The 26,704-nt window shown below is 32.9% G+C and overlaps 2 protein-coding genes across 3 annotated transcripts in view; one reads left to right on the forward strand and one right to left on the reverse strand.

Annotated features, from left to right (window-relative positions):
- LOC142324181 (mitochondrial E3 ubiquitin protein ligase 1-like) overlaps nucleotides 1-26,402 on the reverse strand; it is a 63,643-nt gene extending 37,241 nt beyond the window's left edge. The window contains exons 1-3 of one of the 2 annotated variants that reach the window (XM_075364926.1): nucleotides 26,099-26,402; nucleotides 19,435-19,631; nucleotides 4,661-4,765 (exon numbers count right to left, since the gene is read on the reverse strand). In XM_075364926.1, the coding sequence (XP_075221041.1) occupies nucleotides 4,661-4,765; nucleotides 19,435-19,631; nucleotides 26,099-26,203 (407 nt within the window). In that variant the 5' untranslated portion in view covers nucleotides 26,204-26,402. The remainder of the gene's footprint in view (nucleotides 1-4,660; nucleotides 4,766-19,434; nucleotides 19,632-26,098) is intronic. The other variant, XM_075364927.1, reaches the window with a different exon arrangement.
- A 44-nt stretch (nucleotides 26,403-26,446) lies between these two features.
- The window catches only part of Grasp65 (Golgi reassembly-stacking protein 2), a 68,995-nt gene continuing 68,737 nt past the window's right edge, over nucleotides 26,447-26,704 (forward strand). The window contains exon 1 of the mRNA XM_075364925.1: nucleotides 26,447-26,627. Coding sequence (XP_075221040.1) covers nucleotides 26,565-26,627 — 63 coding nt within the window. The 5' untranslated portion in view covers nucleotides 26,447-26,564. The remainder of the gene's footprint in view (nucleotides 26,628-26,704) is intronic.

Genomic DNA, 26,704 nt, shown 5'->3' on the forward strand with positions numbered 1-26,704 from the left:
TAGCATCCTGCTTAATCCGCTCACGCTGATAATAGCTCACTAGGAGCTTTTAGGAATTGGGTCGCTAAACCGTTTTAGAGGCACAGTAGCCGTATTTTGGCACTGACATTTGGTCTATGCTCTAGGGCGACCGAATGGGGTGGTGGCGGGAGAAATGCCAGTTAACCAACAATGGCCTATATATATATGTATATAAAACCTAGATATATATATAATCGAAGAAAGAATTCTAGAGGCGTTTTATCGCTGAATTGGAAAATAATCCTTGGGTAAACCATATCAATTACTGATCAGAAGAGCACTCAAGACCCAGAATTCTGATGACTTGTGAGCCCGGAGACTATGATTATAATGGAGGGGTTCTTTCCAGCTGGAGGCGAGGTGCTTGCCAATGTGGTGGCTGAGATGGGGATGATACCACTGTTTACTGCCGGAGAGCTTGATGCGGCAGTGAGTATAGTTTCAACTCGTAGAGCACCAGGACCTGACCTTTTGCCTAACGCAAGACCTTTTGCCAAAATGGCAATTCAGGCTGATCCTGCGGCGTTTTTGAATGCCTATAATGCTAGCCTTGAGAAAGGTATATTTCCAGGAAGGTGGAGGCGACAACGCTTAGTACCGATCCCGAAGCCGGGCAGGGAGTTGGCACTCCCTGCCGCTTATTGTCCACTGTCAAAGACTGATACGACTGCCAAGATTTTGGAAAGATTGATACTTCAGCGGCTGTTCTGCGCGGTCGAAAAACCAAGTACAATCCATGACCGACAATACGATTTCAGAAGCGGCAGATCTGCGTTGGACGCGGTGTCTACGATGCGTGGAATGGCAGAAAGGATTATGGCGGCTCGACGGAGACCATCCAAAGGATGCGCGTGGTTGTGACTTTGGATGTAAGAAACGCGTTTAACACACTGCGATCATAACTGAGGTTATGATCTTAACTGATCATAACTGAGGTTAAGTGTTCCTTAATGTCTTGTGGATCATCTTTGCTTATTTAAAAGAAAGAAGGATGATATATGAGCTTCATGATGAAGTGAATAGGAGAGTTCCTCAGAGGTTCTAGGGTCGATTCTCTGGATCATAACGTATGTTAGGGTGTTCCGTGTTCTCTTTCCTACCGGTGTGACTGTCGTTGGTTATGCCGACGACATTGCGTTGGTCGTGAAGGAAGGTACTGTGAGGGAGGCATCCGAAAAGATAAGGGTCTCCTTTTCCACAGTGAGCTCCTGGATGGAGGATGTTGGTCTGTCCATGGCGTCAGGAAAACCCAAATTGTGGTGATTTAGACGGCAAAGAGAAGATAGACATTGGCGGTCGAGATTCAGGGAAGGAAAATACTGTCGAAACCTGCGATTAAATATCTAGCGATCTGGTTTGATGCTCGTCTGAGGTTTGGCAGGTATGCCCTCAAAGTCAATGAAAAGACTGAGGGTAATGCGATACATAGCCGGGATTCTGCCAAATTGTAGAGGACCAGATCAACAACGGAGGAAACTACTGACAGGAGTGGCCCACGCTACGCTCTTATGTGATGCCGAAATCTGGACAGATATTGTTGTATGCGGAAGATATAAGGGAGCATTGGAGTCCTTTCATAAGAAATGCTGTATACGGATGGCGACTGCTTACGGGACCGTATCTCGGGAGGCGGTCGAAGTGATAGCTGGGTTGCTCCCAATTGATCTATGGGGGGCTACGAGCCGAAGAGTTGCTGTGCGGTGGTCAGAGCTGCGGTCGAGTGTCTAGGGGGCCCCCAACCTTGTGGAGGTCGACTGAATGCAATGAAGCCGTGGTCACTCCGTTGGCTCAGGCCCGTAGGTAAGTTTCCCTCTTCTGAAGCTTAGAATGTGGACGTTCTGGTAAGTTTTGCGTTTATGTGTACCGCAATTTGTTTGACCGTTGTGTGCGTTTGGTGTTTCTCTGTGAAGACCGACTGTGTGTGGGCGTAACTGTGGTTAGCTGTGTCTTAGTTTAGCTTGGATTTTGTGTCTTTGTGTTGAGTGTATGACTGTATTGGTGTTCCTTTGATTGCGGTGTTCGATTGTGTGAGCAGGCGTTTCCCCCTTCCTAAAGTAATGCTGCAAAAGCGGTTTCCAGGAGGGGTAGATAGCTAGGGGTGGAGGTTTAGTCGCTAGTGCACAGGAACATATACGTACCTAATAATATCTTCTGGAACCTGTTAGCAAGCTCGACAATGCCTAGGTGTCCGTGAATGGGGTTCCTCCACCTCTATAAAAAAAAGTTTCTAATAACTTGACAATGTCATGTTTGATTAATAAATTCTGTGAGACTGGCAGCGCACGTAACAGAAAAATCACAGTCGACCATCACTGTTAGCAGTAGAAGTTCTAGAGAATGTGAAAAAAAATTTGATTTGCTCGCCCAGAAAGTTATCTTCTTAGGCCGGGTTTTCACTATCTACAGCTTTCAGAGCTACTAAAAAATTACAATCGCATGTTTATCATATCAGTGTCATTCAAGAACTGAACTAAGTAGACTGCGGAAAATTTTTACAGCATTGTTGTTGGTTTCATTCTTTTGTTGATTGCAACGGTATTGAAATTTTGGATCATGTACATTTCAATGACAAGGTATGATTTCACTCGAATGGGTACATCAACAGCCAAAACTGCCGAATATGGAGCACTAAAAATCCTCACTTGTTTCATAAATGACCATTACACGCACGTAAAATTGGTGTTTGGTGAGCGATCTCATGGGGTTGAGTAATAGGCCTTTATTTTTTTAAAAATCTGAAGACAGTGTGGTTTATCGCAACTTAATCGAACAGTTTATTGCCATGTTAGATTTACACGAATGAGATTGTCAGTTGCAGCAGTATAACGCAACGTGTCATACTACTGATGAAATGCTAGATATGTTACAGGAATTTTTTGGTCATCATTTGATATTAAAGGGCCTCCAAGATCCCCAAATATTACACCAACAGAATTTTTTCCTTCGGAGGTATTTAAAAAATGTAGTTTTTAAAAACAATCCTCGTACACTTGAAGAATTGAAGACTAATACCATAAGTGTTAGCCTTCAAACATCATGATAAGTGGCTGCAAATGTTATGAAACATGTATGAACCTGCATCAGGATCACAGGAAATCATTTTGAACATCTACAAGGTCAGTAAATAAAGTAATGAGACTAGTTTTTTTTGGCAGCCAAAGTGGCAACACTGTAAAGTTACTAGTAAACATATGATTATATGAACAGCTGATTTATATTAGGTATTCAGTCTATTTTTGCCAGGTGAGATGTAAACAAACTTTTTGTGAAAACTAGTTTTTGTTGTGCGTTACAAAAATGAGTGATACTAATTATGAGGAACATTGTGGAATCTAGTTTTGTGTTAAACTCGGTCAGAGTGCTACTGAAATTTTTTCAAAATTTAAAAGGGCGAATGGAGATGATGCTCTGTCACAAGCCCAAGTTTTTAGGTGGTTTAAAGCATTTTCAGATGGCAGGAATCAGTTACATCCAAAAAAAGCAAAAATGAGCAAATCGGAATCATGCTAATTTGTTTCTTCAATAGTAATTCCATTGTCCATAAGGAGTTCTTGCTTACAGGACAGACTGTAAATCAATATATTTAGCGAGAAATTTTTGAAAGACAGCGGAAAAGAGTTGCCCAGCCATGAAAAACAACTGGATGATCAAGACAATGCACTTTGTCACACTTCATTCTCAATTAATGAGTTTATGGCAAAGAAAAACATTCCTGTAATTTCTCAACACCTTATTCACCTGACTTGAGTCCCTGCGACTTTTTCTGTTCTCAACTTTAAAAAAATACCTCAAAGGACACCATTTTAGATCAGTAGAAAAAAAAATGTAACCGACCATCTGAAGGATATTCCAGTTTCTGAGTTCCAACACTGCTACAACGGGTGGGAAAACCATTTGAAGCATTGTGTGGCTTCTCAAAGGAACTATTTTGAAGGTGACAGAATCAATGTATAATTGGATTGTAAATAAAACATTTTTCTGAACCAGTCTCATTACTTTATTTAAAGACTTCATAGAGTTAAGTTACTAGAGGTAATTTGATTATTGTTATATAAGTATTTTATTAAGATTAATATTTTTGTAATAAATTCAAATCATCAAACGGGTTGCATCCTTTTTGAAACACCCGTTGTAACCTGATATATATCCTAATTCCTAAGATGTGATTCTCACGCTTCTCTGCAGGTGGTAGGTATTTATCCTGCACTAAATTCCTTACAGATTGGTGCATCTATTTACTTAACAAAAGAGAAGCACATAACTATTCCACAATTTTCCATCTATCAGGTGAAATATTACCTGTACAAATTTTTTCCTCCATATACTAAAATTGTACCCAAGATACTGAAGAATAACTTGATGAAATAATTTTTTTCTTCTCCAGATGTATGCAGGATATGTAAGTATCCAACTGAAATATTAATTATTCAGCTAGACATCAATTGGATGAGTAAATTTGAGCTAAAGCACCACAATAAAATTCTCCTTAAAACAGATAAAAATCCCACATTTTTTATGTGGATAAGACAAAATAACAAATGCAAATTCATATTGAAATATAAAAAAATTATGTAACTTATTAACAGAGTTATACAAATTTATGAATATTAAAAAAAAAACATAAATCATTAAATCTTACATAAAATTTAAAAATAGAGGGCAGGACCAGTCAAGTGACATTGTCTGATAAGCTTGGAGAAAAAGAGACAAGAGTTGATCAATGGAGAAGGAAAAATCAAAATCACTAGAAAAGAAACAAACAATGATCGAAAAATATAGTTAAAAAAAGGAAAGAAAAAAATAGATAAAAGAACTATCTAAATAATAAGCTTGGGAGAAAATGAGATTTGTATTAGTTTACTTATTATTTAATTACACACTACGTTAATTCACATAAAAAATTGAATATGATAAGTTTTAGAGTATTAAAATAGAAACATCTTTGTTAACTAATACATATTTTTCAACTAAGAATGCTGAGTTTGGTACATTTGTTCAACAATATACTACACGCACGTATGCACCCACACATGTACTCTCTCTCAGTCACCCAAGTGTGGAGCTGACCGATCATGTACGTTATGTTTTTATTATTCTTTAGTACAATCCTGTTTAGATTATGGTTGTATCATCAACTCTTCAGCACGTCATACCATGCTTAAAATGCTGCATGCTGTACACCATCTTTTCTTCATCCTGCCACTGGTGCGTTTAGATCAAGTCCTGTTGCAAGCATACTTGTTGATTGAGTGAGCCATTATTTTGGGATAGGTAGTACCAGCTGCTAGCATCTTACTCTGCCCATTATAAAGGAGAACCAAATCACCCGGTTCTTAAAGTAGTCGTCATGAACCCTCATTTCCAATGACATTAATGGGTGTCTGTACGCGGAGTTTAATGTACCTTTTACATCTTGACCCAATCTATCCCTGTACATATCCTCCTTAGAGACTTGATCACATTAATTTTAATTATGACCTCACCATATATAATAAAACATTAACAACTCCACTTGTCTTTCAGAAAACATTTTCTATCAGAGTCAAACCCGGGCGCTACACAGATGGGTCGAAGCAGAATGACACCATTGGATGTGCTTTTGTTGTAAATGACACAACTTATGTGTTTGATCTACCTGGTATTACAGATGCCAATACTGAACTGTATGCCATCAAAATGGCCTTGTATATCATTAAATCAAAATATCATCACATCCTCATCTGTGCATCTAAGTGCTCTCCAAGCTTTAGAGGATTTGTATTCATTCCAGATATCCTATTCACAACCCATCACGTTGGTCTAGTGGTGAACACATCAGCTGATTTGGAAGTCGAGAGTTCCAGTGTTCAAGTCCTAGTACAGTCAGTTATTTTTACATGAATTTGATACTAGAGCATGGATACCGGTATTTTTTGGTGGTTGGGTTTCAATTACCCACACTTCTCAGGAATGGTCGAACTGAGCATTACTGAGATGTTGAATATGTAGTCTTGTATGTACAAGACTACACTTCATTTACGCTCATACATATCATCCTCTGAAGTATTATCTGAAAGGTAATTACTGGAGGATAAACAGGAAAAAAGAATATATCCTATTGTCACTGAAATACATAACAGAATTGCTGAATTAAATTGTCAGAACACACAGGTGAATTTCTGCTGGATCCCTAGCCATGTGAGAATCCTGGGTAATAAATGTGTGGATTTTGTTGCTAAAAATGCATGTAGCCAATCGTCTTTCTCCACTCGACTTACATGTACTGATTTTACTAATTCCATTAAACATACACTCCAAAGAAGGTGGCAAAATGACTGAACTGCTACTACGGATAATAAACTTCGACACATAAAAGACACAGTGTTACCATGGAACTTTTCATGCAGAAAAATTTGCCAAGAACTGGTCCTATGTCGATTGCAATTAGACGATATCAGAGCTATTCGTGGATACCTGATGTCAGGGGAGAACGCACCACTGTGCATCTGATGCCACATCCTTGTGGGCTGTGTATGTTATGTTGCAAATTTAAATTGCCAATGGACATACAGTACATCTTAGGAAACGACAAGAATGTACTAAACCGGTTATTATTACTTCCAAGAAGAATTAATACGACTTAACCCATCATAGATTTTGATATTATTTTGTTATTCGCATTACATATATCATTCTAATTGTTTCATCATGGAGTTCATTACAACTTCATCAGTAAGAGGCGACGAAGTCAATGAACTATGTTTACAGTTGTAAACATGACCTAACCTAACAATGAAATGAAAATGGCAGAAAAAAAATATAGGCATGAAAACATTATAATTAGTTAAATTAGATTAGTAATAAAGAATACTTTCAAAAAATACCTTGATTTTGTTAGACTTTTTCTTCCCACTTGATGAACCGTGGGACTGGAGTACGTCATTTTATTAATTTTTTTATGTACCTTTACGAATTGTGCGGCTAGATAGCAGTACTTGATAGTACTAGGTAGTGTACAAAAACGTATTTGAAATAATAAAATTTAAAAGAAAATATACTACAGTTTGTTTTAATAGTAAATGAAAGTACTGAAGATGAGAAATTTTTTTTAATTCTCATCACTTCTTTAGTTTACAGTATTAGTTTACAAGAGATTACACTAGTTTTATTAAAAAAAAAAAAAAAAAAATATCATATGAAGTGTATGATATGACTATTAACAAAAAAATTGGCTTGAAATTCAATCTGTTTGTTCTAAGGCAATAAATTTTAATGTCTGTAAGATAACAATCAGTAATTCATAAAAAAAATAAAAGCATAATCTAACAAAAACGCACAGATATCAAAAAAATTACAATTAATGGTAAGAGTCTCACAGGTATCATTTCTTTCGCTCAAAAAACAAAAATTTCTTTAATAAAAATAAAATTGTTTTTAACAAAACGATACTGATATCAAAATCTATTATTAAGATTACATTTCTATTATCAAAATCTGTTATTAATTGAGAATTTTCTTTAAATATCTACAATAATAGATAATAAACAATGTTTAAGCTTTCCATATAATAAGCAAATTTGTTAGAAAGCTGTTACCAGCCCAATTTCATTTATATGTAATATCACATTTATAGAAATAATACAATTATTATGATTATTCGTTGTTTAATAAATGAAATGGCCCGGTAACAGCTTTCTAACAAATTTTCTTATTATATGGAATGCTTGAACATTGTTTATTATCTATTATTGTATGTCTGGTGTCTATTAGTCCAACCAAATTACAGTTAAGAGAAAAAAAAATTGTTACCTGTACTTTTATACGTGGAAATGGTAAATGGGCTTATAATAAATGTAAAAAAAATAAATAAATGTGTGAGCGGTGTTGGTGGAGGGTTGATTTGGGGGGTTGGGGAATTGAAAAAAAATGTTCGAATACAAAAGTTGTAGATCATACAAAAATCTACTACTTTTGTAGGGTCACTTTTTACCAAAATCTAAAACTTTCTGAGAAAAATGCTAAAAATGTTCTTCTTTTTTTATTTTTTATTTTTCATTTCCGCAAAAATGATTTAATTTTGACAAAACTTTGTGAAAGTATACCTTTCTGTGTCTTAAATAACCACAAATTTTTCTGATGTCAATTTTTGCTGGAAATCGCAATAATACCATTTTTCAACCTCCATCGCCACTCCTCATGCATTTATTTTTTTTATGTTTATTATACATCGCTTTACCATTTCCACTTATAAAAGTTCACGTAACAATTTTTTCCGTCTAAATGAGTTTTTTCGATATGTCTATACTATAAATATTTACATGTATTTTTTTAAAGAAAATTTTAAATTAATAACAGAATTTGATAATAGAAATGTAGTGTCTTACCTTTTTTTATATCAATATCGTTTTGCTAAAAACAGTTTTATTTATATTACACACATTATTGTTTTTTGAGTGGAAGAAATGATATCTGTGAGACTCTTACCATATGGTTTACAATTTCATTGTAATTTTTTTGGATTTCTTTTACTATTTCAATTTTATCCCAATTATTATCTTAGTTTTCATCATAGTTTTAATCCTATTTTACTAACATTTTAATATCCAAAAAGGAGCCTCTCGTTATTATTTTGATCCAGGCGATGTTAACGTAAAATCATTTTCATGTGATGTCAGAAACGATGAATGTGGAAGACCACTGAAAAAGTTTGAAGACAGCGAATTGCGAGCATTGTTGGATGAGAATGACGCTAAAATGCAACAACAACTCACGATCAATTAAATGTAACACGAGAAGTTGTCTCCATACATTTGAAATCCATGGGAAAGGTCCAGAAGATGGTAAAATGGGTTCCACATGAACTGAATGAAAGACAGCAAGAAAACTGAAAAACCACTTGCGAAATGCTGCTCGCCAGGTACAAAAGAAAGTCATTTCTCCATCGAACTGTCACAGGTGATGAAAATATTGGATATATTTCAAGAATCCTAAGCGTAAAAGATAAATAGATCCTAAGCGTAAGATGGTAATTCCAGGCGAACCATCGACATTGATTTCAAGGCCAAATCGCTATGGAAAGAAGACAATGCTCTGTGTTTGGTGGGATCAGAATTATGAGCTACTAAAACCTGGCAAAACAGTTAATACTGAACGCTACTGACAACAAATGATTGATTTGAATCAAGCATTGCATGAAAAATAACCAGAATATCAAAAAAGGTAACAGAAAGTGATTTTGCTTCATGATAATGCACAATCACACACACCGAAACCAGTCAAGGAAACGATTGATGCATTTAGTTGGGAAATACTTTTGCATTGCATGAGGCTTACTTGCCAGACTTGGCTCCATCCTACTACTATTTATTTGCATTGATGGGACATGCACTTGTTGAGCAGTACATCACTTCTTATGAAAATGGCTCAATGACTGGTTTGCCTCACAAGAGCAACAGTTTTTTTGGCGTGGCATTCATAAATTGTCAGAGAGATGGGAAAAATGTATAGCTAGTGAAGGACAATATTTTGAATAAAATATTTTTTATCATTTTCATACAATAAACATGTATTTTCTATACAAAAATTCCGGTTTCATATTTACACACCTGGTACATACATGAAAAGTTAAAGTAAACTGCAATCTGCAACTTTACATTCAATTTATATAATATTTGCACACCTTATTTTATAAATTTTGCAGCTAGATATCACTTAGATTTAAGTATAATATACAACTAAGTATTTTGGAAGACTAACAATCATGATTTCAAGGGTGTATAAATACTAGAAAAAAGGCAAGCCTGTTGCCTACCATGAAAATGTTACATGGTTTATGTTTCATTAAACATGATTTTGTTAAATGTTTTTGCAAACTGTAACTAAATAATATTCATGAATTTACTGTACTAACAACAACAAAAACTTTTACAACGAAAAGGTTCAAAATCCTGAAGATTTTTAGCTGTTTCTTGACTTGTGATTTTTTATCCATCCCAGCTCTAACCCCAATGTTTTCCTTTTTTATCCCCAAAACACAAATATAATTTTAGATAAATTGTTCGTCTAAAGAAGTATAAATCATTCGTACACTGCGTGCAGCTGCCCGGCATACCACGTAGTCTGCTCGGCACCTAAAGCAGCTAAAATAAAAATGCAAGCGTATACATCAAACAAACAAACTCATGCACCATTCTTTTTTATGGGAAAGATTATAACTGTTTTTTTGACATTCAAATTTTTTTTTGTAATATTTAATAAAAATATTATATTATATGTATGTAATAACTAAATTATAAGTAAGATATACTGTTTACGCTATTGCATAAAGTAGCTTTTAATCCAATAAATTCAAACTTAGGGTTGGGTTTTGTAGTTGTTACAGGCTTGGTAAATTTATTGTGCACTTCTGTAGGGCTTGTCATATGTGTATCTGTTAGAATAGATTGTTTTCGCTTATTGTTTTCGTTCTTGACTCCTGGCGCCAGTCTGACTGACTGCTGTGTCATCTTACTCCTGACACGCATTATTTATTGCTGTTTCTTTCCCGTGTTTTTCTATCGTTCTCATACAAACACTTAAACACTACTCTTGTTGTCAACACACACACGCACACTCTTCTGTCCATCGCCTAGTTCGCTTCCCCTACTTCTCACCATGTCACCTTTTGTCATTCCAGTTCAGACTTTCACGATGTGTGGTTGCACAGGCTGGTCCTCCGGCCCAGGGACCAGCCTGTGATTCGCTTTCGCTTCTCTCTCTATTGTGCAGAGTAGATCAGACATTCATGATGTGTAATTGCCTGCGATTTCGCTCTCGTCTCTTTTTCTCTCATTTAGTGTGTTAATTACTATCATAGCCTTTGTGCATTCATAAACGGTGCGGCAATGCTCGATCGCCATATTCTCTTGTTGTACTCGTCAGTGTCTCGTAATTTTACAGATTTCTATGTTCGTTTTGCCTCGTTTCTTTGTTAAGTTAATTTTCAAATTCAGTAGATAATCTCTAGTATTGAAAGCGGTTCAGTTACTACAAACCAGCCAATTTTATAGAATCTCTCCAAACTGGTTATTACATATTGGTAATGCTTCGTATTATTCAATTTCTAGTAACATAGTGTTACTTCTGTATTTTCTGATACACCATCAGAATTCAGAAATGATACACCATCATTTCTGTATTTTATGCCAAGGATAAACTGTATGTATATATGTGTACTTTAATTCACGTGTTCATTTCTTACAAAAGATTATGTGTGAATAAGGCAATTTAAAATTATTCATTATTTATTAATAATGAAAACTAATAAAAATAATCAACTCGATTAAACAGTTATGTTATTAGTAAAATTTGTGAAATACTTAATTAATTGTACATTATGAATTTGAAATTCAAGATTGGCTTAATAAACCATTTCTTCACTCAAGAATAGTCATGAAAAAGGTGGCTTAGATAAAGGTTGTGTTATCACTTTTCACGTGTAACATATTTTATGTGCTATTAATGTCAACTATTGTTATTATAAAATCAACTTGTAATTAAACAGTACCTCAAATTTATAAAAAAATATTTATGACACAAACATTCATGGATATGAATGCGTTGGTTGATAATATCTTATATTCATTTCAGTGACTTCCAAGAATGTTTTCTATTGTATTTCATTGACTCATGTAACTGCACAAATATTTGATTTCATTTGGAAAATAACAATTTTAATGAGACAGTTTATTTATCTTTTATTTTACATAATTTTAATGTGTTAGATTATTGCTGTTGTTAATAATTTTAATCAATGTTAAATATTGTTTTGCTCAATCAAGTTTTATATTATTTTTACAAATTAGAAAAAAGAAGCCATTAACATGAGAATGACTAAGAAACTTAAATATTTTCAAGAAAGCTTGCTTACTAAATGAATTCTATTTATATGATTACTTATTACAATTTGTTTATATTGTAATTAACTCTTTTTTTTTATATTGAAATATTATCGTGGCCTTTCTTTCTACAACAAACTAGAAATGCAAGTTTTAATTATTTAATGATAAGTATGAAGATGTTCATAAATCAGAAAAGGCCAGTGCCAATGATAAGAATTACTGTAGTTTATTTTTCTAAGTTAATGACATTTGTTCATTGCTAATTTTTATTATTACAAAATATGTCAGTAATGCAACAGTTTTCCAGTTACACTATGTTTATTGATGTTATGTTTATAAGTACATAATTGTAAAAAAAAAAAAAAAGGTGTTTTGAGTTCTTTTGTTTTCAGGCTTTATTAAATTGTAGATTTTCAAAATAATTATTTGAAAAATGTTTATTTATGTATTTGTCATTTAATATTATAATTTATATGTTGATTCAGCTGATATTCCTTGTATAAATTCTGTATAGGATTAAGTTATGTTTACTTCGTAATTTCATTTAATTTTTTAAGTATATGATTGTAGAAAAAGGTGTTCCAAGTTCTTTTGTTTTCAGGCTTTGTTTAATTGTAGATTTTCATATTAGCCTATAGGCAGTTTATTTGTGTGATAATTAAAGTCCAATTTCTTTTGGCAAAAACGAGCTATCTCATTTTATTATTCTGTTAATTTTACCCAACATATACTTTTCAAGATTAATAGAAACGAAAAAAAATGAGAGTGTAATTAAACAGACACACAAAAACACATCTAAGACAATGGTAATATAACTCATTAAAAAATGTTAATATAATTTAGAAAATGTTCTCTTATAGCTATTACAACAACAATATTGGTATGCTTTCTACAATTTTTTATCCTGTACTTAAAGACTGTAATTCCAAAAACACATATTTGTGTTAATTAATAAATATCATTAGTTAAAACTGAAAATATAATTCCATAAAAAAAAAATTTGTACTTTTTTGTTTTACGCCTACCCCACATTTTTCTACATAAAAATGACTTAATATAGATGTTTTACACAGTATATCTGAAAAGTTCCCCAACCAAATTAAATAAAAATACATTTTTAAAGATAAATGAATTTACTCACATCAGCTCTGTACATAGAACCCTTCTCTAGTTATACACTCGTTCCAGCGCCGGTAGAGCCTGTCAAACATTCTGGAGAAATCAATTTGTAGGTTGCCTTCAACTGCTTGGTGTAAGTCCTTTGGATGGCTAGAATGTCATCGAAAAAGCCTTTCATCTTCAACTTGATTTTGGGAACAGAAGATAGTCTGCTGGAGCCAAGTCAAGTGAATAGAGCGGGTAGGATAAGATTGTGATCTGATTTGTGGCATAATAATGTATTAAAACTGTTGCTATGAGTGCCTGGGCAGTGTCATGCAAGAGAGTCCAACTGCCTGGATCCCGGTACTCGAGCTGGATTTGACGAATGCGACGTATCAGGTGTTTCAATACTTCCAAATGGAATTTAGAATTCACGGTTTAACCGATTGGGACTAATTCATGATGAATCAGGCCCTTTGAGTGAAGAATGCAATCAACATCGCTTTCACTGTTAATTTGTGCTGCCTGACATTTGCTGATCTTTGTTCTCCAGGACTCAACCGAGCAGCGGACTGACACTTTGTTTGCAGATCATACATCAAGCACCAGCTTTCATCCCAAGTTACAATTGTTTGCATAAAATTCAGGTCACTATCGGCAGTTTCAATGAAGTCTTGAGTAAAAGAAAGATGCACCTGTTTTGTTCTTTGATCAAGAAGCATGGAACGAAATAAGAGTACACCTTTTGGCGGTTCATTTTTTCTGTTTGAATTTATATACCGCATCTTTACCGATTTTTAGCTCTTCAGCTACGGCCCAAAGAGTAAGATGAGGTTGTTTGAGCATGAGTGTACACACTTTCGCAATGTTTTCGTCATGAACAGCTGTTGATAACCTTCCGTTTTGTTCATCGTCATTCAACGACTATCTACTGCCTTTAAATCATTTCCATCACATGTATGTTGTAGTACGAGATGCGGCCTCATCACCAAATGCTTGCTGTATCATAGAATTCATTGTTTCAATAAAAGATTTTTGAAGTTGAACACAAAATTTTATCTGCGCTTCTCTGTTCGATGTCACGAACTCGCACAAGGTCACATGAACACAACTTATGCGACTGAATGTAACTCGAGGCTGGAATGATGAAATTTTGTACACACACTTGTCAGACATTGTACTACATAGTTCCTTGGTTGTCTGAGAGATTGCGTTACTTGTATTGACTATATAAATTTAGTTTGGTAACTTTTCAGACCTATTGTGTATAATATAATTGATGAATAAAATATTAGACAAAACATACTAACATGCTGTTTGATACCGGTCATTTTAGACATATTAACATTAGTCAAGGTTAGCAAGCGAAGCAAATGTAGGTTAATGTCAAGTAAAGCAATAATGATTTATTAAAAAAGGTAGGTGGTCCAGGAATGACTGTAGAAATAGATGATTTCTCATTTTCAAAAAGAAAAAACGGTAGAGGCAGAATTGCTCCAAATCAGTGGTTATTTGCAGAGAAAGAAATATAATCTAACTAAACTTAACCTACGCTTGCTAACCTTGACTAATTAAGAGTAATGTTTTGATTATTTAAATAATAAATAATTACTGAATTTATTATTTAAATAATCAAAACATTACTGTTAATTAGTCGACATTAGCGAGCGTAGGTTAAGTTTAGTTGATTATATTTATAATTTATATCTATAATTATAAGCAATAATGCTTATATTTTTAATATGTAAAATATGTTATTATGGAGAATGTTTTAAATGACCGGTATAAAACAGTATGTAGGTGTGTTTTCTCTAATGTTTTATTCAACAATTATTATAAAACGTGCAATTAAGTAAATTTTATGAGAAAAAAAAGAAAAAAAGTGGGAGCATAAAATGAAAAAGAACCAAAAAATGTAATACCAACGTAGGAATAAACCAGTAAAAGAAAAAAACCATGTTTTATAGAAAATACATAATTTTAAAATTAATTTTTTTTGTTGAAAATAGTTGGCCACTAACACAGATATTTGGAATGCCACATACTTAATTGCAGATATGAAATATGATATTCTAAGTACTTAATCACCAAAAAATGAAATTTAATATAAATATGCTAAACTTGGAATGGGACATATCTGTGCATTCATTTAAAGATGAAAACTTCTTATTTTATACATTCCAAGTATGCAAGCTAAGAATTCCATCCAAACTAAAATATTTAATGTTTGGCGCATAGTATTTTTATTTATCTTTGTGTAATCGGTTCAACAGTGTATTAAAAGATAAAGTTAAATTATACCATGAGCAGTAAAAAAATCAAAGCATTTGATTTGTATTTTTACAATAAGGTGATGAAATCAGAAACGTGTAAAACAAAAGAAATCCTGAGGATTTTACAAGTTCTAGAGAATGAACATGCTGTTTCTGACGATTAATTTAGTTGAATTGGTTGTTTTTTAAAATAAAGATATAACAATGTGAATACCCATTCCATACAATGATTTTTCTACTTTTTAAATCCTTTTTGAAAACTACCGCTTATTGTCTGATTTTATTCACAACAAGATTTTTATCTGCTAATCATAGTTTTTTATAATTAACTCCACCAATTCTTTGTATGTTGTAATTTTTAAATTACAGTTCATGAAATTTTTATGCCACTTTGATAAGCAGAGATGGAATCTATAAAATTCTATAGTCAGTCATAAATTTTTTAATCTAGTATCAAGTATCCATAATTAAAATTAAAAATTGTACATTTAAATTATAATATAATAAAGTTTTCCAGTAAAACATAAAATTAGAAATAAAGTATTAAATATAAGTATGAATATAAAATAGCCGGTCTCTGTGACGGGAGTGATAGTGGTCTCAACCTTTCATCCAGGAGTTCTGAGTTTGAATCCGTCAGGCAAGCATTTTTCACATGCTAAAAAAATTCTATTTCCATATTCCTATGAACAGGGTGAGCGAAAAGTTCCTTTACGTGTTAATAGCATAGTACAGTTAGACATGCAGATAAGCACTGTTATGAATACAAAACAATTCAAAAAGCAGTATATTTTTTGTATTTTATTTATTTTTTGTATTTTTCTTTTGAGCAGATTGACTCTATAATTCCTGCCATATGCGCATATCACTTCAGTTAGTGTGGGAATGACATGACAGTCTCGAGTTAAACCATAGTGTATACAAATGATTTCACTACTAAGGAGCATTTAGTGTCTTCTGTGTGGGTTCATGAACGTCAAAACAAAGAATATAATGACAGACATTTTGAGAGACTTTGGTGTATGGTTTAGAAAACTGCCACCATCATGACCAATGTTATTCGCATGGGAGAAGAAAACCTTTGTGACAGGAAGTGTTCTTGATGCAACACATAGCGGAAGGCCTATGACTCACACCGAAACTTGTGTTGCTGTGGCAGAATCAATTGAATGATCGCCGATGAAGTCAACCCATAAGCGATCTGCAGAATTAAGGATCCCGTGATCTACAAAACAAGATCACATACAGAAAGACTTGAATGTTTCATGTTTTTGGCCATCCTCAGTGAATGAATTGAGTAACTGTGACTTGGACAACGTGTGCATGCATGTAAAATCCTGCTCGCACACTTTTTTTGGGCAAAAGACAATCGACACTTTTATGAGGAAATCGAGTGCAATCCATTGCGTGTTATGATTTGGGCAGGGATAACGGCAGACCATATTTCTTTGATGGTTCTGTGAACCAGCTGAGCTATCTTCACATGATTAACATGTGGTTGCTTCCAATATTAATGGTAAGAGGAATAGCTGAGATTGTTACACTTCAACAAGATAGGATTCCACCATATTTTTCTGCGAGTGTCCGCACATGTTTAAATGAACTGTTTCCAAACCGTTGGATTGGATGTAGACCACGAGATCTTCCAGCACTGTTGCCATGCCCTCCATGAAGCTCAGACCTTTCCACACCAGACAATGCACTATGGGGATAATAAAAGATGTTAGTAAACGACGATTTGAAAGATGGAGTTCACATGGTATTTGAAAGGATCACCCCTAATATGCTACAGCAGATCCATACAAGAACATGGCGATGCATCAACCTTTGCATTGAACATGGAGGAGTGCATACCGACGTTGTTGATAAATGAATGTTGAACCTTTGTAACAATGCTATTCACAATAAATGTTAATGTTAACCAGAAATAAATCTTGAAATATACTGTTTTTTGTATTCATAACAGTGTTTATCTACATACTTTTCTTTTTCCTGTTTAGCCTCCAGTATTACCTTTCAGATAATACATCAGAGGACGAGTGAGGATGACATGCATGAGTGTAAATGAAGTGTAGTATTGTACAGTCTCAGTTCGACCACTCCTGAGATGTGTGGTTAATTGAAACCAAACCATCAAAGAACACCGATATCCACAATCTAGTATTCAAATCCGTGTAAAAATAACTGCTTTACTAGGACTTGAACGCTGGAACTCTCGACTTCCAAATCAGCTGATTTGGGAAGACGCGTTCACCACTAGACCAAGCCAGTATGTTTATCTACATACCTAACTGTGCTATGCAATTAACAAATAAGGGAACTTTTCCCCCACACTGTACAAGCTTCTCTGTAAGGTTCTGTGGTAAATTAATTCATCAGGCAAAAAAAAAATGCTGACAACTGTGGGTTGTTTCTGATGCACAGTAAAATATTTCTCATTTTACTTAAATATAATACTTTCTCATTTATTTACTTTAATGATTCTAACTAAAGCATGCATGCATACCATATTTAATTTGTGCAGGTGTGGAGGTACTAGTGATGATGGTTGACACTAAGAAATGTAATTTCACAACTTATGTAGAACAAATTTCGTTTGTACAGTCGGCAGACTGGTGTAGCCATCAGGATTAACGCACCAGGTATCAAGTCAACCGGATGATCGAGTTTGAGACCCAGCCAGACAGAATTACTTTTTTACACCATTCATTTATTTAATTCTACCGCTAATTTATGACGTAACAACATAGCAGATGACTACAACAGCATATTTTTTAGGATAGGGTGCGATTTTGCAAAAATTTCCTTTTGCAAATACTGTTATTTTTTAATCATCAACAAATGTGCCAATGGAAAATATTAACTAATCAGGTGAAATCTCGAGATACTAAGGGTGATCTTACTCTACAGCCTCACTCTCTTGATCTTTTAAGTTGAAAATTTAATGGCACCATATATATGCCCCGTATATAGAAATAATCTAACAAAGTTTGGTCAAAATCGGTCCAGTAGTTCTGTAGATATAAAGTGATTTACAAGTCAACACTGAACACACACATACATACAAACACATATTAACATCCAGAAAATTTCCATCTGGTTTTTTGGTACCTTAGGTGTTAAAACGTGAAGATCCAATGAAAATTGTGTTTGGCCTAAATGGACTGATTACAATACTTTCCCTTCTAGAGCTATAGCACTATCTACACGAGAAAGTAAAAAAGAAGGAAATAATAAAACAAAGAAAAGTATGAAATAAAACAAAGCATGTGCCATACTAACAGTACGGAACTAGTACTGATGAACTGACACACAAAGTCTGTGTTCAGAGCATCACAGAAATATGTGATGCGAGAATCATATAAACACACATTCTTGTATGCATCTGTGACATGTGGCATTCCAAACTCGCATGAATACATCTGTGTTGGCGGCCCATGTATCTCCCACTTTATAGATAACTATCATCCTAAGCACATGGATAGAAGAGGAATTCAAGTAGAAAGTGACAGTGGTGCACAACAGAACATTCCAAATGTATTATATCAGCCGAATAAATTACATAAAGAAAAATCAGCAAATGGAACAAAATGATCCACCATCAAATCAAAACCTATATAAACAGATAAACCAACAAACAAATTGAAGTGGATGTACTTGTAAAAATAGTACATGGAGCAAAATACAGAACGCATCATATAAAATCCTTAATCAAGAAAAAATAAAAATTAATAAAACCTCTAAAATTGCAAATATAAAGAATGATTATAGATAAATGATTTTTAAACTAGGATATAACGACAGAACTTGAGGCAACTGTAGTATACCTATGAGCCAATAAAAAATTAGTGATTGGATCAATTAACAAAAGAATACAGGCTCATATGGCATAATCAGATATTCAAAGGAATAGAGGCACTCTCTAGAGAACATGCATGTATAAGTAAATGATAAAAATACAAGGCTCCTTAATTGTCTATTGAGTGCTAAAAATTAAAAAAAAAAAAAAAAAAAAACATTTCCTTGATAACTTTTATCAGCTTGTATATCCTTAAATTTCTACCTACAACTGTATAAAAATTACAGAAAATTTCCAGTGTCTTTCCAAATAATAATAACACTAGAGATTAAATTAAAATTTATATTAAATTATACTAAATGTAAAAAAAGGCCCAACTGACCAAAATCCTGTAGCATTTTTTGATATATTATGTTCTGTAACAGTAATTTTTTGAATCACACCTTTGGACTGTGGCGAATGAAAACTATGAACAAGATCATTAGTTAAAGCGATGACGCTACCTTTTATTACAGCATTCTCTTTATCTTCTTCAGTTAATTTGTCCAGTTCTGGATCAGTACCTAAATATTTAGCATTCTGTAAAAAAACAAACAAAAACAAAACTATCAGTAACTAAGGCTAGTACTCAGCTTCATCGGAATAGTAGTTTTGTACTACTAGCACGAATTAATGTAAGTGATAATTTTTGTTTTGTCAATTTAACATTATAAAAAAACATTCTGACCAAAGTTACAGCAAATTTTTGGTATTCTATTTTTTGTTGGATGTCAATATCAACACCCCAATTACAACACCACAGAAAACATCAACCCCCCATAATAAAAGAAATCTACCAAGCAATGGGTGGGATGAAGAATCACAAAGCAGTAGATCAGACTTTTGTAGAAATCTGGAAACATGCAGGAACATCAGTAAAAATTTCTTCATCAACAGCTTGTCTGGATCAAAGAAGAACTACCAGAACAATGGACGACAGCCCTTATTCATCTGCTCCACAAAAAAAGTGGAAAAAATAGACCCTAACAATTACAGGGGAATTTTACTCCTAGGCACAACATACAAAATTTTTTTAAGGATAATCCTCAACAGTTCACAACTTGAGAAATAACTAGGAGAATACCAGGGAGGTTTCAGGAGTTGTCCAAACCACATTATGAGTCTCAAGCTAATAATGGATTACAACAGGAAAAGAAACAGACATGGTGGTAACATTGGAGATCTCAAGAAAGTTTATGACTGCATCCACAGAGAATCCCTACTAAAAATTCCAAGACACCTTCGATTACAAACCAAATTAATAGACATGATAAAAAACTACCCTTCACAAACATTAAATTGAATGTAAAATTCAAAGACAAGCTCTCAGAACCATTTGAGATCAAAACAGGACTGTGTCAAGGCGATGGGATCTCACTGCTATTATTCAACTGTGTTCTAGAAATGGTAATGAGGGAATAGCTCAAATAATGAGCCCCCAAAAGTAAAACTAGGTCATAAAATCAAAAGAGTCTTGGTTTCGCCGACGACTCGACACTGTTAGCAAATGACATCTATAAAGCTAAATCAGAGCTATTAAAACTTCAAAACATTGAAAATAAAATTGGCCTCAAAATATTATTCGAAAAGACAGAAATATGCCCCAAAAACTAACACAATTAAAAGAAGTTAACATAAATAATAACAAAATCAAAATAGTAACCTGATTTAAATACCTCTTAGAAATAATAACAAAACAACCTAAATGAAAAAACCTCAACCCAAAGAAGAAGAAACGAACTAGCTAATGCTTAAAAATTAACCTGATACACTTACAATAAAAAATGCATATCAATAAACACAAAAATAAGACAATACAACACAGTTATTAAACCAGAAGCCACTTATGCAACAGAAACACACTTCCACCCGAATGACCAATCAAAAACAGACAGACTCCAGAAAATCGAAAGAAAAATCGGAAGAATTTGCATCAATAAAAAGCAACAAAAAGATGGGCAATGGCGGACTGTGTCTGTCATGTACAGAGAGTTAGAACTGATGACTGATGCCATGCGTAAGAGGAGACTAGGATTCTTTGGACATAACATGAGGGTGCAAGATTCAAGACTTCTGAAACAGCTAGTACAGTACAATCTCGACTCAAAAATACCAAGACAAGATACAGATGAATCAGAGAAATAAGAGAGGTTGTGAAGGAAATTGGCCTTAGAAAAGAAGGCACCACAGATAAAATATAATTAAATTCAAGAACAAAATCACTAGCTTCACACTCGCAAGAAAAAACTCGCAAAATGAACATTTTCAAAATAAGAAAGGGCACAAAGATTGGAACGTATGAATAGTACTTGGAGGACCCCAAGGCACAAACAGTCCCATCAAAGAGACTTTGATAATGGACTGATTAAAGTGATCCTGTGCGGTCATAAAATATATTTTTTGTTTAAATGAATCCTTAGTGCAATTAACGCAAGTTAACAGTAGAAATACCTCCCTTCTTAATATTTTACGTTAAAAATATAGAATGTATCACTCACACTTGTTATGTTAAAAAAAAAAATAATGGGATTATTGGCATCAGTTTTTTAATTTAATGGTAAAGTATAAAAGGATTGTACATAAAAGACCAACATGTAAACAAATACATCATCGCTAATCAGCTGATTTTAAAGGTAAGATTTTGAGGATTCTAATCTTACTAAAGGCTGTTACTTTTATATGAATTTGAACATTAGATTGTGGATACCGGTGTTCTATGGTGGTTGGGTTCCAATTAACCCCACATCTCAGGAATGATCGACCTGAGACTGTACAAGATTATAGTTTAGTTACATTCATACATATCATCCTCATTCATCTTCTGAGGTAATACCTTATGGTGGTTTTAGAGGCTAAACAGAAAAATAAATATGTAAACAAAGAAGTCAAATGTATGGATTTAAGTAAATATTAATTTTTCAGTAATTTATTACATATAAAGGCCCAGCAAATTTTCATTAACTGAAGAGGACCTGGATGGGTGGAGGGGCAAGAAGGGTTCATATTGCTTTGATATCACTTTTTTTATTTTTTACTTAACTATGAAAGCAGAAGATTAAGTTTCTATTAGTGAAGGGCTCTAGAGTACTTGAGTGGGTAAGACAGTTTAAATTACTCTGATAATCATAAAATTCTCTACCGGTCATGAAAGCATAAGTATAACTGATATTCAATAATTTTAATACTGGAATATCAACATTTTTATTACTAAAGAAGGCTAGAGGCCTTAAGGAGAGCCTTTACCATTAAGTTTGTAATGTTAAAATTAACATATTTCATGACTCGTTTTCTCAGCTCCGTTACACTTACAGCTCTGAAATCTAGTACACTTTTATTTTTGAGTATTTTGAAAACACTGACATTTTTTGGCAAGCTGACAAGTTATTTGTACAGTGTATTTTTTAGGTAGATTTCAAAAGAAAGTTACCTATTGTAACGGGTATCATGATTCAACTTCTGGAAAATTTTGACATATCTTCGTGTTTCACATCCCCCAGACCCAAAATCCACAGTCAGCTCAAAAGTTTATATATAAATTTATATACATAAAACTTTCTTGTGGACATGATAATTGCTGTAATTTTGCACCAATCACTTTCAAATTGTTCCTTAAAAATAATTCACCCCAAAATCTCTGTAAGTTCGTTAACAGCCAAAATCGGACCACGGGGTGGAAATGGAGGGGCTTTTCCGAAAAATCAAAATATCGCTATAACTTTCTTATTAAGTAAAATATCAAATTCATTTAAAGTTCCTACTATTCTTTGGATAAGGGCCTAAAACTTATGTTAGTAAAGTTTATTGATATCAACAACCATTGGGCCAGGGGGTGGAAAAATGGGTCCATAAACATAATATCTGGCTGGTTTTTTAACTACAAAATAAAGATTTTATTTACAATTTAGTGCATTCCTGCTCCAAGACAGGGTGATCAGTGTTTTCCTTCTCTTTCCCTAATTTAATTTTCTTTGTACATCTGTTGTACAAAGATTCTATTTCTTTTTCTGATTTTTTAATGCGCAATTCATCAAGTTTCTGGCAGGCATAAATAGTTTTTTTATTGATGATGAGATATTTAATAATTTATATATATGTAACCTACCAGTACTGATATCATTAAAAGTTATCACAGAATCATATACACCAAAAGTCAGTATATCAGTACCAACAAAAATATTTTTTTGATTTTGGCTCCAAATTATATTATTAAACTGTGTGACCTCTCTTTTGCCACTTGCCATCTAATCCAATAGCGAGGTCAGTACAATGACTTGCTTCTATTGCCTCTGACACCTTTCTTTTCATTGAAATAATTGTTGTTTCTATGACAGCACTAGAAATAACATTAGAGAAATGTTGAAATCAAGAAGGTGGTGTAGAAAGGTTCATGAGAGAACAGAATGTCATGCTGGACTGTCGATTCCTGCCTTTAGCCCTCATACTATAGACAAATTTTATATTATTTTCATAGCCAAACTTAGTTTTCTTACTGGTCCTAGTAAACTTATCCCTTACATATTTTGAATTTTATGTACAGTTTAGAAGGGAGCCCTAATCTTTTTGTTGTGTTATCAAACAGATACAAACAATCTACACAGTCACAAAACTTACATTTGGCAATACTTATTACAAACTTACTAAGCAGTTCAACAATAATATTTCCTGTAGTCAAATTAACACTAATATTAATAAAATTTTCACAAATATTCTCATATACATTAATAAAAACGACGTTTTTTGGCAAGAGTCTAGTACATCATTAATGTCCACTGAGCCTATAGGTACTTAAGTTTCAGAACTAAATATTTTTCTTCCCAGAACCCCTTTCCCCTTTTTAAACAATCCTTTTGGTTTCGTCATATTTAAAATAAAATTATAAACTTAAAATACACTTATCATTAAAATAACCATCAACTACTTTCTACTACACAACAAACACACTAAAAATAAATGTAAATCATATGACTAGTTGCTAAACAGTAATGCAAACATTTAGTAATACAAAAATTACCTTTAAAAAGTAATGAAGAAAGTGAAAAAATAATATCTTAAGAAATAACAGCCAAAAGTGTTATCAGTTCTTGTACAAATTAAAAATAGAAATTAATGACTGTAATTATTCACTAAAAATGCAATATGAGTTAAAACTCATTTTTCAAAAATAAACTATGGCTCTCTGTAAAGTGGGAAGTTAAAATTATGAAAAAAAATGAAATTCTATATTTTTACCCAAAATCTAGAGCCTCCCCTTAACAAGAAATCCTGAGATTTCTTTAACAGTACTGAGTTTTTAATTTTTATTTGATTAGAAAATGCATTTTGTAAAAGGTATACTATGAGGGTGATCAAGAAAAGATTTATAAAAACACATTTCATTTTTTTTATAAAAGATGTAAAAGGGAATTGTTGCATTTTTGAAAACTCTCAGGCATATCAAATACTATTAGAAAAAAAATTACTTTTCATTTTTAAACTAACGATACTACACAGCCATCTGATTTTCCTAACAGCTCCCCGACCTCTAAGTAGAAATATTTCTGTAACACATATATTTAAAACAAAAATGCTACAAAATAATCGGATCAGCTGCTTTGATAACGTCTTGTAGTACTGAGGCAAAATAGACAATGTATTTTTTTATTTTTGTTGTTTTTTTCAGGGTGAAAAAAATTTTTGTGTTATCATCGCCAGATATCATATTTACATTACGAAATAAACTTTCTCAAAAACAATCAACAAAACTATACAGAAAATCAAAAATAATGGACACCCTTCATTCACAACACATTAAACCAATTACATAAATTATTTTCTATTATTACAAGTATTCATCATTTAACATAGTTATGTCTTCTAAAAGCCACATAGAAGAACACAATAAAATATTTAGCATAATTAAATAGCAAACATATTGACATATTAATACAAAAATGAAATAAAATTCCTTATTTTTAAAAATACCAAATTAAAAAAGAACTCATACTTATCTGCTTAAATGTTTATTTAAATGCTTATCTGCTTAAATAATTTAGGTACAAGGTTATTTTGCCCTATACTTAACAAAGCAACTCAAAGAAGTAATTGAAAATCTAGGCTATAGAACACAAAATTTCACATTTGGAATTTTTTTTTCTGGGTAGAGGCTTGTATGAGACTACTATCTTAAAACGTATGAGGCCAGGGGTGGTTTAATACAAATGCATACATATAAAAATGCAACACTGATATACTAAATTAAGTCCACAAATCAAATCCAATACACTAAACATAGCAAAAACAGCTGCATAAAACAAACGTATGTTTCTGATAGAAAATATTGTTATTTTTAAAATTTAAATGACTATTTTTAAGCATATTTGTAAATATGACAGAAATGCTAGAATCTCAATTTACAACTGAACTACGTGAATCGTTTTAACTGATACCAAATACAGATTAGACAGTCTATTTTTATATCTTTAAAACTACATCTAACTTTTAGATATAGCCCTAAGATGCAATACATTTTAGACAAGAGTTTATATAGGAATGATAAATTTCATAATAGAGTCAAGTTTAGTATGGATGTATTTTTCCCATCATTTCATATTAATATATTCTTTACACTGTTTGGCTAACCAAAATGATGGCAATCTTAAATAAACAAAAAGCTGTCAACTTAGAGGAAAGATTAAGGGTTTTATTTCTAGTGAAACTGTATGCCATTTCATTATCTTTACTCATGATTCATGATAGTATTATCCAAGGCAGAAAAAAGTTCTTTGGAAGTTTATTATGAGCGGGCTCATTTATTTAATTCAAATATAACCTATCCAAAAAACTTTTTCTACCATAAATAAAAACACATAAGAGCACGGGTGAAATGTTAAAACTGTTACGAAATAAGAGAAAATACGGATTCTACAAAATTCACTAAAAAATTAAATAAAACAAACAAAATAGCAGCAACACCGAAATATTTAAAAAACGATAAATTGTAAAGATATATTTAAACATCCAAATCTTACCTTTAATCGAGATAAAGTTTTACAAAAAAATGTATATTGAGAAAATGATATTCCAAATAATATTGCGTCAATCGATATACAGAATATTTCTGTGCAAAAATCCATAATAAAGATAACATTAAATTAGATTCGGTTTCTATATAGTTTTAAAATTTAGAATACTAATAAAATTTTAGAAAGTTAAAACCAAAATAACGGCAACATCCGAAGAGTAAACGGAAGACTCGCTGGTCTTAAAATACGGTAGGTTAAAAAGGTTACAACCGATATACAAAAGTTTACATGGTTCTTCTGAACACCTGATTTCAAATATTTAATACCCAGCTCACAGCTGACTGTAAGACTGTATTCGTGACGTAATCAAGTTGACGTGGTTTATATGTGGTAGTTGGTTATGTTGTGAAGTTAATTTATTAAGTGCCTTTGTTTAATTAAATACAAATTAATCAATCAATTAATTAAAAAAATGGGTGGATCACAAAGTGTTGAAATACCTGGCGGAGGTACAGAAGGTTACCATGTTTTAAAAGTAAGTAATTTTTCCGTTTAGGTACTTGTCGGAATAACAAGTTCCTTTCTGCGATTATTATCCCCATATCTTATTTC

This window comes from Lycorma delicatula, chromosome 4 (assembly GCF_047948215.1).
Source record: "Lycorma delicatula isolate Av1 chromosome 4, ASM4794821v1, whole genome shotgun sequence".
Classification (NCBI taxonomy): Eukaryota; Metazoa; Arthropoda; class Insecta; order Hemiptera; family Fulgoridae; genus Lycorma; species Lycorma delicatula.